At 53.9% G+C, this 14,513-nt stretch overlaps 1 protein-coding gene across 1 annotated transcript; it reads right to left on the bottom strand.

Annotated features, from left to right (window-relative positions):
• Positions 1 to 80: 80 nt before the first annotated feature.
• PET117 (PET117 cytochrome c oxidase chaperone) lies at positions 81 to 3,915 on the bottom strand. The gene is made up of 2 exons (XM_082300060.1): positions 3,750 to 3,915; positions 81 to 225 (listed from the first exon to the last, which is right to left on the bottom strand). The coding sequence occupies exons 1-2, from the start codon at positions 3,843 to 3,845 to the stop codon at positions 82 to 84; spliced, it is 240 nt and encodes a 79-aa protein (XP_082156186.1). The 5' UTR covers positions 3,846 to 3,915; the 3' UTR covers position 81.
• Positions 3,916 to 14,513: the final 10,598 nt, after the last annotated feature.

Here is a 14,513-nt window from a genome sequence, read left to right on the forward strand (position 1 = left end):
AAACACCTGCAAGAAGTGAGATGCAAATGACCTCCAAACGTCTTTAATCAAACCTCTAAGGAGCCAGGCCTGTGCCTAGGACTACTGGGAACGTTTTTCCATTAGCGCCTTGTCTCTTTCTTCCACGAGCTGCTTTGTCAGAGCAATCTGCTCTTCTAACAGGCGAATGTTCTCCTTTTTCTGGTTCTGACGCTCAAGATCTCTGATAACGCCACTTCGCAGCCTCTGAAAACACAAACGACAGCGTTTATCACAGCCCGGGTGATGCTGAACGGCATCAACCCCACCCAGGCTTCACCCCGGCTGCAAGGCTGTTCCCTCTGCTGCCTTTGTCGGGTCTTTGCCACAGCAACTTCAAGTGGTTGGAATCTTCAGGAGCCAACATCCAATACCACTACAGCAAAAAGTGCTTTATTTGCACTCACTTCAGATGGGTGGGTTTACTACGTGACAAAGCTATTGAGCAAATAAATGCTAGGAACCTGTAATTCCCATGCCAGGCAGGATGGATGGGATCTGAAAAGTCCTGTTATCTCTGACCTAAATCTTTACCAAATCCTAATAATCTCCTCAAAACTTTTCTGCTTGGAGGCAATTTTGTGACAAAATGGAAACTATTTTAAGAAATACTGGCATGTGTCTTTGTCTGCTTCTTTCTGTCTGCTTTCTTTCTGCTCATCTTAATCTTACAAAAATACCCACAGCCTGCTTATGCCAAACTCTTGAAAAAGCAAGGCACTTCTTCCAAAAAATCCCCTTTACCTAAATGTTCATTATAAATCATGACATGTAAATATATAACATATATAAAAATAAATACATAATGTGCAACACACACAGTAGCTTTCAACCTGGGCTGCAAGCCCTGCAATGGCTGTAAAAAGCCCTAAGAAAATCCCAGCTGCTCTTTGTTTCCTCCCTATGCTTCTTTTCCTCTTACCTAGACATTTTCACTCACATTGATACTTTGATAATCAGGTAAAAGATCAATAATTTATTCGACCCCTCTGAATGATGCCAAAATGCACCTGCAAATAATTTAACCTGAAAGCTGACCCTAAAGTCACTTGAGAGGATGTGTGTGACTATTATTTGACAAATTATCACAGGCCTTTATTCCTCACCTAGCATGCCAATAACTGCACGCTTCAAATGCAAGCATTTCTCCTATCAAGATCAAAACAGAAAGGTTTTGTTTAAGAAATAACTTTATCTGGTTAAGAAAATGCACAGACACATATGTGAGCCAATAACCAAAATTCTCTCCAGAAATTAATCTAATCAAACCAGTTCCTTCCCATCAGCTTCCATCAACTGAACTCAGGCTACAGATCAGTAACCTGAAGCTGAACACAAAGGTCATAAACTTATTATTATATTACTATTAGTTAATAACAATAGAGATGTGGGGAGATACAAGGTAACTGAACGATTACACCAAGAAATGTAATCCTTTTTCCTTCACAAAACACTGCAATCTTTAAGATGGTGGATGCATTTACTTTGAAAATGCACAATTTGCAAAAGACACCTTTACAATTTGAGTGTCACAAGTGACAAAGACTTCTGAAAACGTTCATCTTCGCACCTTTCTCTATTCTTGGAAGCTAGCCCTGCTGGTCTTCTGCAGGCATGGCAAGCATGTGAGAGCTCAAATCACTTTGGGCCTGGCACATCCATTTATAACAGTCAAAAGTTTATTAATCTGCATAAAGATAAACCTGAAATAATCTCTACACCAGGACTGTAAAATATCCGCATCGTTTATTTCCACTATGTTATCTAAATAACTTGATCTGTTGAACTTGAAGCCATTACTGCCTGACTTGACCATGAAAAATTATAAAAAGAAAATCTCGGATTTGATTTATAAAACATGAGCTTTGAGCCTTGGCCCTTCTGAATATGTATGAAGCAAGGATTTAGGTCAAAAAGATCCACGATGTTTAGGTGTCCCACTGCAACACCCAAGGGTGATGTTTATCCTGCAGCACACGTTCAAAGTACAAGTGCCACGAATTGCAGCTGAAGTTCAGTTTAGCAGATATTCCTGCCAGATCCTCGGTGGCTCAAGGCAGGCACACTGAACTAGAGAGCAGCCAGCTACAAAAATGTAAGCTTAGGGGATCTACCCAGCACATCCATCAGCTCTGGCAAGTGCAGAGCCATCACTGATTGCCACTCCAGGAGACCAACCTTCCTCTCCTTGCTCCTGCCTGTGCCATTCAGAGTGTTCTCCAACTCCTGCTCACATAAATCTGCCTCTTTCCTTACACAGACCAGTCTCCTCCTCCAAATTCCATCATTCTCAAGCACTGACAGAGACAACCTCTTGAGGGGAAGAAAACAGAATCCTCTAATTACAGAATGTGTCATAAAGCCCAGGCAACAGCCAGCTGAGCTGGGCTGTGGACTGCTGTAGTGGTTTGGTCCAAAATACTCATTACTTATTTACCTTCTGTGAGATAAGAATTAGCAGAAAGCAAAGCAGGCACAAAACTTAAAAGGGAATTTGAACTCTGGTGTTCTGTAACTTCTGACTGCTTCAGTATCATTTAAGACAGGGTTTTTCTATGTGCATTTTCTAGATTTTTTTGTATTTAAGTGGAAAAGGATCAGATGTGTGCCCTCATATCAGTAACCCCTTGGCTCATCAGCAGGGTCCAAACCAGCACACTCACTGCCCACACAGCACACCTTTACATAACCACACAGCTTTTAGTCCCAGCAGGATTTCTCTGCATTAGGACTTACCATGGTCAGACCTGACATTTTTGACTGTGGGCTATCTTGCACACAGGCTGCCTGCCAGGAATTCCCTGATTTTTGTAAAAGTAGAACAGAAAACCTCCCTGTTAAATTACCACGTGGTGTTTCTGACAGCTTGCACTGTGCCTGCCCTGGCAGAACAAGAACAGAGCCGGGGCAGGGGCACGGCACAGCACAGCACTGTCTGTCCTTCAGCATTTGTGGGGCTGAGGAAAAACAGGGCACACCAGTGGGACAGCACAGCCAGACAGGGGAGAGCCCTGGGAACACTGCCAGCGTAGTGGCCTTGGCCCAGAGGCTGCAGGATTACATCCTCCCTGCATGCTGGCTGCTGGGGAGGCAGGGAAGCACCTCCACCGAGTCTCACCTGGGGCTCCTCGCTGCTCTTTGCCCCTGAAGGGAAACACACAGGACAGCATTAGGGAGCTGGTGCAGCTAGAAGAGCACGGAAAGCTCTTTTAGGTGCCAAGGCAGGAAAACGTGGGGAAGGGACAGCTGGTGGAGAGAGCACCATCGGGGACAGCGCAGCCGAGGCAGCACCAGCGGGGCAGCGCTGGGCAGATGCAGTCCGGCCTCTGGGCACCGGCTCACCGACAGGGAGCTGCGGGAAGGGAGGGATGGATGGAATGACGGCTGGAGCAGGGACACGTGGGGCTCCGCGCGGGTCCGCAGCGCGCACGGGGCGGGGCCCGGGGGCGGGCGGGGCCCGGGGGCGGGCGGGGCCCGGGGCGGGCGGGGCCCGGGGCGGGCGGGGCCCGGGGCGGGCGGGGCCCGGGGCGGGCGGGGCCCGGGGGCGGGCGGGGCCCGGGGGCGGGCGGGGCCCGGGGGCGGGCGGGGCTCCGCGCAGAGCCCGCGGGTGGGGGCGGCGCCGGTCAGGCCGCCAGGTGAGGGGGCGGGGCCTGCCCGGCCGGTGGGCGGGGCCGCAGTGAGGGCCGGGGCAGGGCCCAAATCGCCGCCTCCCCCCCGCGGCCCGCACTCACCTCCAGCTCCCGGCGCTGCTGAATGTGCACGGCCGCCACGATGGCGGCGGAGAGCAGCGCGGAGACGGCCAGCGCCAGGCGGGAGCCCCGCGACATGGCCGGCGGGGCCGCGGCGGGGGAAGCGCCGGGCGGGCGGGGGCGCGGGAGAGCGTGAGGCGGCGCGCCCCGCCCCCGGCCGAGCGCCGAGCGCAGCGAGCCAGGCCGGAGCAGCCGAGCGCCGATGCGGGGCGGGGCGCGGCGCCGGGAGGCGGGATCGGGAAGCGGCTGCTGGAGCGGGCGCTGCTGGAGCGGCTCCCGCGCTCCTCGGGGCCCGGGCAGGGTCCTCGCCATGCTGGGGCTGCGCACTCGCACCCTTCTGGCCAGAAACTCTGGCGTGGGGTGCTAAAAATGGGCCTCTGTTCCACCAGCGCCACCGGGGAGTGGGTGCCCAGCTGTGCCCAGCTGTGCGCCGGTGTCTCCCGGCGCTCCCTCTGGAGGGGCTGTTCGCTGGAGTTTCCAGCCGACGTGCGCCTGCATTTTCAGTGCGGTCGCAGCTCTGGAACACGAACAAAAGGAGGTTTCTTCTGCGTGCAAGAAACATTTCTGGTTTTGTTGAGTGAAGACCACCAGTTCTGCACTTTCCTCGCCCAGAAATCCCGAATTGCATGGGAGAAGCAGCTGGAGAAAGCTGCTCTTCAATTGTTTGGGTTCTTCTCATTGTTCCGTGTGTGGCCGCAAGGCCTCGTGTTTGCCAGTTTTTTGTGCTCCGAAGACAGAATTATTCCTCTCCCTGGGGGCTTTTCCCTGGCACCCCCTCGCTGAAGTATCTGAGCAGACAGAGGCTCAGTCCTGCTCCTGAGGAGCAGAGAACCTGTCAGCAGTCACCATCCACTGCCTTGCCACCCAAATTAGCCACCAGAGGTACACAGGAGTGACTCCTAGGAATGTATCCCGCAAAAGGATGTCTGGTGGGGAGGTGGGGTTACACCACAAGGAGAAGGTCAGGGAACAACCATTCCCCATTTCCCACCGCCAGTGGGTAACAAGCTCAAGCCAAGCAGGAGAAGGTTGAACCATGTGGGAGTGAGCTGGGGAAGTCATTGCCCCAGTCCTTCAGAAGACTACCCGTGCAATCAGAAGGGATCTGTACAAATTCCTGGAACACCCTTGATGTCTGGATGCTGTTTTTGTCTCATGAGCTCCCTAAACCACAAATGAACACCGAGGTGGGAGGTTTATTATGACAGGTGTAGGCTTATTCCTGACTCCTTCCTGTGCTTTTTTTTCTCCAAGCATCTGCCACAGCTCGCTGCCAGGCAGGATGGTGGGGCACAAGGAGTTTTAACCTCAGCACACAGTCCCTGTCTCAAAATCAGGCTTGGCTATTTCCAGATAGAGCCTAGAAGAGTTACAGAGCAGTTACTGCTGGAATATACCTGTGTCTCATCTCCAGCCCTGTCCACAGTGGGAGAGGAAAACCAAACACATCAGGCTGATCCCTCCTCATTGTAATCTTTTTCATCTCTCTGCTGAATGAACATGATTAAAATGAAAGGTGAAATTAGTGGGAATGATAATATTTCAATTGAGTCTAATGGTTCTGCTCACGTTGGTGTGTTTACTGTTATTAGGGTTTGTGCTTAAGTGCTTGTAGTGTGTCCAAGGCCACTGGAGTGCCAAGAACGGGGTCGAGCCAGGAGCCTGGTGGATGGGAGCCAACACAGCGCCCTTGGCACTGGGGAAGGGTGCAGCTCCCCCCAAGTGTCCCTACCCAACCCTGTCATTAATCACTGGAGGGGCTAAAATCCCCAGGCAGGGAGCATTCAGGCTGTGCTTTCACAATCTCGGCTTCTGCCCTGCTGGCTCAGGTGTTCCTGCTCTCCTCCCTGCCTCCCAAGGGCTGGGCCTTGCTGAAGGGCTCAGCTCCCCTACTGTGACCATGCTCTTCTGCTTTGCCCCCTTGCCATGCTCTGGGGTGCGAGGAGATCTTTTCCAAGCCCACATTAGCAGCTGGTCTGGTTTAAAACCTTGCAGCAGCCACAAAGCCCATTTTCCTTTCTGGGAGCCCGGCTGCAGGGGCAGGGAAGTGGTGTGATGGAGGTGGGAGGGCAGGAGTGCCCAGAGGAGATGCTGCTGGGGAAAACCTTTTCAGCTGGTGGTGGGCAGAAGGGCAAAGTCTCATCTGTGAGGGAAGGTGAGAGAAGATTTCAGCCCAACACAAGCCTGGTGGCTGCATCCATGGGACTCCCAAACAGAGAGTGAGGTAGAGGGTGGGCTTGAGCTGAGAGAAAGGTGGATCAGGAGGGTTTCTCAGCTGGTGAAACCTTTGCTATGCCCACAGCTTTGGTGCCCTCTTTCCTGTGCCTTGTTCTTTCTTTGCTGGCCTGGGAATAGCGGCGCAGCCGCTCGTGGAGGTGGGGCCAAGCGCCAGGCGGGAAAGGGTTGGGTCACACCTGAAGGAAACTCTGCAAAGCTCAAGGCCATTTTTCCCCAGGCAAACAGCTCAGATCTGGATAATGATCTTGGATAACATCTGAAGTCCATCCTTAGGGGGCATTTTTACCCTGGATTTCAAAGAAAATTCAGCTTGTGCAACCTCTGTGCCTCATCCACCCTGTCCCTCCCCTCCACGCTGTTTCACAGGCATTTGCCACCCTCCTTGATAACGCTGCCCTGCAGGCCATGTCTCTCTAGGATTTCCATGTTTATTTCCCTGTTCCAGGCGTTTTGATGGATGTGGAGGAGTTCTGGCTGAGCTTTGTGTCATAGGTGGTTGCTCTGGGTAGCATCCTGTGAAGAGAAGGGGTGGCAGTGTCAGCTCAACCCTATGTTAGCCACCAGAGAATCCAGAATATAGGGTGCTCAGTTGGGGCTTGCCTTAGTGGAAAAAGAAAAAGAACCGAAGCCTAAGGAAACCCCTGCAAGATAAAGAAGGAGAGGGAGAAAAGTCCAGACAGAGCCCATGTCCAGGTTCTGAACCACAGCCTTCTCCTGCTCTTTTTGTCCCATATAATGTGAGGAATCAATCTCTCTTATCAAACTGCAAACAAACAAACAAACAAAAATAATGAAAAAATAATCCTAAAGGTTTGTGTTCACAAAGCTTTCTGGGTTTTCCCCCAGGGTTCTGGTGAGCTGCTGGCTGTCCTTCCATCTTTGCAGAGGCAGCTCTCCCTCCCTCCCGGTGGATGTGTGTGAGAGTGTGTGTGCTCACATGGGGGGACTTTGCACACACCCAGAGCTCTCCACTGGGACACAGGGGCTTGGCCACCTCAGTGGCAAAGAAGACAAAAACCCCAAAGCCTGAATTCAGCCTAACCCAGGTTTCCATGTGCTCTCTGAAGCTGAGTGTGGCTGACAAGTCTGGGTGTGGGTGCCTGCACGGCTTTGCCGAGGTCTCAGGGTAGAGGCAGAGCTGAGGAGGGGAGCAGGCTGTGCCTGCTGCTGTTGGCATTGATTTTCTCCTCATGGCAGTGCTAATTATAGCAGCAAAAATAGCGAAATGCTGTGTTGTAGGCACTTTTATCTCACCGTGATACCTTTTCCGCTTCGAGAAACAGAATTATTCCCATCCCTCCGCAACAGGGATGGACCTGGCTGTGGCAGTGTGGGCACTGATGGTCCAGCTGCAGCCACCCTGGCCCTGCAGGAAACGTTTCTGTAGGATTTGCTGGCAGGGTCGTCTTTGTTGGTATTCAAAAGTGCATTATGCAGAGGAAAAAATTGTAATGTGTTACTTTTTGTGTCCCTCTTCTGTAATTCAGAGGGGTCACTGAGGGCTCCTCTGTGCACAGAAACTCTAAAAATAGTTTTAACTCATGAAATATATGTATTAAAAACGCCTTATTTTGACCAGGTCAGCCTCCCCTCCAGGCAGGTGGAGGTGTGCCCAGCTTGGGTGAGTTTTGCTTTATGATGGGCATGAATGAAGTGAAAGCCCTTGGAACTCATCCCCTCAGCACTTGTAGAGAAAGGAGCTCCGTGAACCTGTTCTCACCAGCAATTCGGATGAATTTTGCTGCTCCTCCCGTTCAGACAAGCCCCAGGGCCCTCTTATAGTTCTTCCCAGAGGGCTGGAGGGATGCAAATCTGATTGTCCTGAGATTTGAATGGTGGAGGAAAGATAAAACTAGAGGGGAAGATGACGGCATTCTCTACGAGCAAGGAGCACTGCGACTTTCCTTCCATTGCCCGGGCAGCCTGCGAAACAGTTACTTTTGATTTTAAACTCCCCGTGCACTTCCTCCTTCCAGCAGCGAGGGCAGGAGCTCCGGGCAGCCGCTACAGGAGCCTCGCTGGTTTTATGGCCGGGCTCGTGTGGTTACACGTTAGCCAGCCAGCCCCGGGGAAGCTGGCGGGTCACCTCCAGCTAAATCAACTAGGGTGTGGGGCTGCCACCGGGTGCCAGCCCCTCGTATTGCCCTGGGTGCAAAGGGGCCCCCCATGACCCCAGACACCCCATGATCCTTCCCCTGGCATCACCAGGATGGGGGGACTGAGGAGGAGGGTCTGGATGCTGCCTCCCCACCACATCTCTCCCCGCTTTCCCCATGGCACGGCTGGTCCCTGCCCCTCGTGTTGGGGTGCTGCAGAGGGTACCCGACCCAGGGAGTGCACCCTGGCTGCCTCCTGCAAGTGCTTCCCCGGAGAGGGGAATGAAATGCAGGCAGAGGCCAAAGTCTACCTGCTGTGCAGCAGGGAGAGGATGTAATCCCCGCACGTAACAATTATATTGGTGGCAATTGCACAGACCCTTGCCCGCGGCTGGCGGGAACTGCGGCGGTGCTGCTGAGAGCTGAGGGCGGGGGTGCTTGCAGGCTTGGGCTTGGGTGTTTTCTTTCCTGGAAAATATTGTAAAAGGCACCGGGAGATAAAACACATTGTGCATGGAACCCCAAAGGCTTGGCAGGGTAATTCTGCAGTCACCCTGCAGCTTGCAGGGCTGCTGCAAGACAGGGAGGTGGGGGCAGTCCTGGCCCCCAAAGCAGGGTGAGCTGCACCCCTCAGCTCACACCCTCCCAGGAGGAGGAGGGATTCTTGGGCTGCAGCCACGAGGGGAGCAGGGAGAGGAGGGCTAAAGTCAGGCTTTAGCCTCATCTGTGCGTGCGTGGAGGGGCCAGAGGCACCCATGGGTGCTGCAGCCAGCACTGAGCCCCCTCAGCGGTCAAACCAGAGCTGTAAGAAAAGTAGCCCAGCTGGAAGCGGCACCATTGAGCTCCCTAGGCAATTCCACAGGCAGCGGGTGTGTATCCCGGTGTTTCACTCATCCTGGGCGTGTTGGAGCACATGCTCTGCTGTAGCACAGGCGGGACACGGCAGGGGCTCTCCAGCAGCAGCGCTGGATGCCCGCTGGGCTGCAGCGCTCCCCCTGCACGCGTGGCAGCAGGACGAGGAGCAGCAAAGGTGCACCTGTAACACGGCAGTGCCTGAACAGGGGCTGGGACATCCCGTCCCGTCCCCTGGCCCTGCCTGGAGCCGCTTTGTGCTCGGGTTGGCATCACCACTGCCAGTGGCCAAGGCTGTCCTGGTGGTTTGGGGAACAGCTGAGAGGAGTCCAGCAGAACCTCACCTTCTCTTTCTCCGGCTACCAAAACCCTAGGGAGCTGCACTGCCAGGGTGTTTGGCCAGGAGTGGCAGCAATGGGACTGTCCCAGAGCACCCAGCTGGAGACAGTTATTCCTTCCTCCTGCTGACCCTCTCTGCTCTTATCACTTCTCTCTCACTCCGTTAATCCTGCAAAAGGAGAGGGATGGTGGGGACAGCACCTAGTCCCTCCTGGAGATTTTTGAGATGGTAAAGAAATGCTTGAACTCCATACGCATACAATGGGATTTATGGCGGCCGTCATCCGGCAGGAATGAGGAAGCCTTGGGGGGCCCCAGCGGTGCCATTTGTCCTTGGGGAGGGGACAGGGGATTTTCTACCACCGAGGTTTGAGCTTAAAGGGGGGTGGCAGAGATGGCAGGGCCTGTGGGAGGGAGGAAGCACAGTTTATCATGCCATGCCAGCTGCGGGAAGCACGGGTTTCAAAGGCACGCTCATTATTTTTAGGAACCTAGAAAGGGACTGACTGAGTCAGCCCCCAGTTGTGGTTCATCCAGCTTTTTTCCACCAGCTTTTCACGGAGAGCTTTCCCCCTGGCTCCCAAAACCCCAACAAATGCTTGTCATCCCAGTCAGTTAATGGGCTTCACATTCCTTTTTTGAGCTCTCAGCCTCCATGAGCTCATCCTGCTATGCAGTGCATCCCGGTGGCAGTGCATCCCAACATGCGGTGCCTCCCAGTGTCAGGGAAAAGGTGGCTTTTCCAGGGCAATGCCTCCCATCTGCATGGTCACCCTGCTGAAGCAGACTGCAGCTGGGCAGCAAAATGGGAACAGGGAGATGTGGTGATGATGAGTCGAGCATAATGCAAAGAGGGAAAATGCCCCTCACAGGGATAAAGCCAGGGAGTGGGGTGTCAGCAGACCACCTGTGGTGGGCTTTCCACTGCATTCCAGCAGCCCCCTCCAGAGATTGAATTGGGAAGCTGCTCATCTGGCCAAACCTACCTGGCTGAAGCTTTCTGTGACCTGCCAGAGGGAATCCAAAATCCAAACAACTGGGCAAGAATGGGGAGAAGCTGCTGCCCCATCCCTTCACTGTTCACACAGCTGTTGGGTTTGGTGCATAGAGATGTCTCTTGTAAAAACACCAGAGAAACACAGGGCATTGAAGACCACTGCCAGGAGTGACTGGTTGCTGGAAGAGCTGGAGGGGCTCTGACTTACATGGATGCAGGCTTTGGAAGTTAGAGCCCATGTGGATTTGCTGGTGTCTAATAAAGGTGATGTATTTTGAAGCACAGCAGAAACAGAGGGAGTAGCTTTCTGTCTGCTGTTTAGCTACTGACTTGCAGGGTACTCCTGGGATTTTACTACCCTTGGAACCTTTGCTGCTGTATCAGCCTTGGTTGGAACACACTGAAATTCCCAGGGAGGAAACACTGGGCAGTAGGATTGCAGGAAACCAAGCAACAACAACAACAACAACAAAAAAGCTAGACAGTGCATGAAAAGCTGGCAAGGGGCTTCAGAGATCTCCAGAGGCAGATGCTCACAGAATCACCTTGCCATGTCAGTCTGAGAGCTCAGGGCTCTGCTGACCACCCTGTGAGAGTGGACATCTCTCCAAGGGGGTCACTGTCCTCCCAGGCTGGTGCTGGACCATGCGTAGGGGATGTGAGGCACATAAGATCCTCCAGCAGCCTCTTCCACCAAGCACAGGGCCATGGATACCACTGGGGAGGATGCTCAGGGGATGCTGCTGGGGTCCAACACCTGGCACGGACCTCACAGGGGGTCCATTTCCACAGGGAATGGAACCCAGAGGCTCGTGCGGGAACCTGTGGTGATGCTGGGTGCTCCGTGGGAGCAGAGCCACAGTGAATGGGCGGCCAGAGAGACAGTGCTGAGCCGGCTGGGGAGAGTGGGGAGGAAGTGGAGCTATAGGTCGAGAAAGACAGGGAGACGCCGGGAGTGGCAGGGGCCGTGGGAGGCAGGGAGACGGGAGCCCGGTGAGTCAGCCTGGTGGGGTGCTTTGAAACCCGGCAGGGAAGCACAGGCAGGGCAGGTTCTGCCGCAGCCTGGGGAGCCATCCCCCCCCGGCTGGCACCTTCTCCATCCCTCCCTGCTCAGTCAAGGAAAGCAGATCGCCCTCCGAACTGGGGCAGCCTACAGAGCCACTGCTCCCTCCTTCCAAGATAATGCTGGCGTGGAGCCACTCTGGCTCCTGCCGCTGCGGTGAAGCGTTTCCTCATCTAAGCAGGAGAGCTGCCAAACCCTGGCTTGGAAGCAGGGCTTTCCAGTGGCCAGGCTGCTCTGAGCCGGCAGCACAGAGGGTGACCGGGGCAGTAGCTTTGCTCTGCCAGCCCTTGCCACCCCAGCAATGCTCACATCCCCCTGACCCCCGCGGGACCGCGGGCCCGTATTCACGCAAACGCCGTGCTTTGGGTGGGAACCTGCCCTCGGAGACAAGAGCAGCCCCTCGGGCAAGGCACGGTGCGTGCGTGCAGGCGGCTGCCGAAACCCGGCTGAGTCACCCCCGCTGCCGCGGGCGTGCGATGGAGCGAGGGCCGGGCAGGACCGGAGCATCTCCGGGAGCACCTCGGCTCTTCACGGACAGACGCTGAGCGGCCGCACAGAGACAAGCAGGTGGAAGGAAAGCTGGGGCTGGAAGCAGCATGTGTCCAAGGAGAGGGTTTCTTCCAGAGCAGGGGGATATTTCCTCCGTGCTTTTCTGTGGGCTTTTAAGACACGGTGCTCAGAGGTCCTCACAATCCTCCCTGAAAGACCCTATGATTTGCTTGACCTCCACTGGATAATCCAAGGAAGCAGGCAGTTGGAAAAGGCTGCTCAGGAGATACTGTCCCTTGCTCTAGTCTTGCCTTGGCTGCAATGAGAGCATCTTCCTTCTGTGAGCCCTCTCTCTGTGATGTGGCCGGGATGTGACCCCAGGGCTCCCGGTGGCCTTGCTGTGCCCGTTCCTGGGTGCTGCACTGGGCTTTGTGCTCACCATCCGTCGTGGTTTGACACTGTCCCTGTTTACCTCAGTCAGACCCACCTCGGATGGGGACATGTGGAGCTTTTCAAGGAAGGGGTGTCACACCAGGGTGTGTCTTGCAGAGGACTGGGCAGTGTTTTGACACCAGGACTCCTCCCCATCTCCCCCAAAATGCCTCTTGAGAGCAGTGTGGGGGTTCACCAGCCAAGCTGCTGTCAGCCGAGTTTTTGGGTGACCTGCAGCACATCAGTTGGCCCAGCCTTGGTGTGTCAAGAGCACTACAGACCCTGAAGATGAAGGTTCATCTTCCCAAGGGTATGAAGCTGTGGCCTCTCCTGCATGGTCAGTAAACTTGTATAAATCTCCTCACCTGAGCTCTGCTGGAAGCCAGAAACCAAAGGTTGTGCTATTGCATTGCCAAGCTGCTCAGGTTCTCATCTCTGTCTGGCCTGGTTGGGCTCAAAATCATGAGAAATGGCCAGAAAAGGGGTCCCAAGTGACTGCTCTCAGCCTTGTGGGCAGAGCATCCACAGCCCCTGCAGGTGGACTTGCTGGAGTCCCTCCATTTCCATGCTGGAGGAGTGATGGCTGGGGACAAGGTGCTGCTGGGGGTTGAGCAGGAAGGTCCCTTTGCTGGATTCTGTGCTAAAGACATTGCCAGGGCACTGCTGAGGGACTGTGACTTTCAACAACGTTCAGCTCTGACGGGCTGTGCAATCAAACCCTCATCCCTGCCCAGGCCACGTCCCTCTGCAGCCACATTGTGCTGATCGTGGTGAAAAGTAGCCCAGGCAAGTAAAAGAATGGACAGGGCTCCCTGGGATCACAGCTGAAATATTCCTTGTTCACAGATCAAACTGAGTTGTTGTCCCCTGAGCAGTGCCCTCCTTACACCTCCTTTCCCGAGCATCTCTCCCTCCGCTCTGCCCATGCCCAGCTCCTTCGCTTGCTCCCTACACCCAGGTCTTTGCCCCAAGCATGCTGTCCCCACTCCCTTCTGGGTGCCACATCAACAGGGTGAGGCTGGCAGTGACATGGGGTCCTCCAGAATGAGGGGGATGAGCCCCCTGCCCTCGCATGTGGCCATCCATCCCACCCCACACCGGGTTAGTTTGGGAAGGGGAGGGATGTGATTGAGACAGTGACACACGGCTGGTTCTTTCTTTGATCCCATCTCTCCCTCCTCACTCCCAAATGATCTGAGTGAAATGAAACACATTTTAGTAGTCAAATCCTTAAGGGTGGGTCCCGCTGTGCTTTGACCCTACAGGGCATTTTGTACATTTAATTTGATTTACACCCGAAATATTAAATTTAACATACTGGATTTTCTCCCACACCCAAGTAATGCTGAAAATTAAACAAGATCCTACAGAAATGTCTGTGTGCCATTATCTCATTAGCATCATTATTTATCGAGTTTAATTACAGTGCTCGAGCTATATGGAGCAACATTGCTCCAGTGGGAGTATGGAGAAGGACGTGGCCATCCGGTGACGTGTCCATGGACTGCCTTGCTGAAGACAAGGATCCCCAAGGACCCCACTTCATGGTGCTCCATGTGCCTCCCTGCAATGGTGTCGGTGGGATCATGCTGTGAGCACACTCCCCAGGCTCCTCCAGGTTAGAAAATACCAAGGAGTGGTGTTTTTAGGAAAGGCACCATGGTTTTCTTACGGGCTTTGGCCAAGCAACACCCAAGTTTGGTGAACAGTCTGCACTTCCACCTGGTAGCTCAGCGAGTAGGCAGCCCACTAGTGCAGGAATGCTCTCCTTCATGGAGCTGCAGCCTCTCCACCCAGCACCTCTGGCCTTGCCAGAGGCTGCAGGACTTTCTCTCCACTGTGTCTCCAATGGTGCTGGGCACACCTCAACCCTGACCACTCGTGTCAAGGCTCCAGAGCTGCTGATGATATTACTATTATTATTGTTATTATTATTGTTATTGTTATTATTCCTGATTCAGCCATGCTTGTAACTGCACGTCTGACTTGGAGCACCCGGTGTAAGTGAAGTGTGTGCTCCAGGACCTCATTGAGAAACTCAAAGCAGGATTTGAGAAAGCCCAGATGACAATGAAGTCGTCACAGCAAGCTCTCAGCTTGGGAGCGCTCTGATTAATGTCATTTGCTACCTCTTTCGGCTTAAGAGACAAGGAATCATTAAAATAAAAGAAACCACAAGTTGAAAGCACTGCAAAAAAATCAATTAAGCCCCACATAGCTGTATTTTGTCCTGGAGCAAA

The sequence above is a fragment of the Coloeus monedula genome, assembly GCF_965178545.1.
Source record: "Coloeus monedula genome assembly, chromosome: 2".
Taxonomy (NCBI): domain Eukaryota; kingdom Metazoa; phylum Chordata; class Aves; order Passeriformes; family Corvidae; genus Coloeus; species Coloeus monedula.

Bases quoted from the DNA above. Each gene is read 5' to 3' on its own strand.
- PET117 (XM_082300060.1), bottom strand. From the start codon at position 3,845: ATGTCGCGGGGCTCCCGCCTGGCGCTGGCCGTCTCCGCGCTGCTCTCC. The intron at 226-3,749 runs GTGAGTGCGGGC...TTGTGTTTTCAG, and splicing joins AGCAGCGCCGGGAGCTGGAG to AGGCTGCGAAGTGGCGTTAT.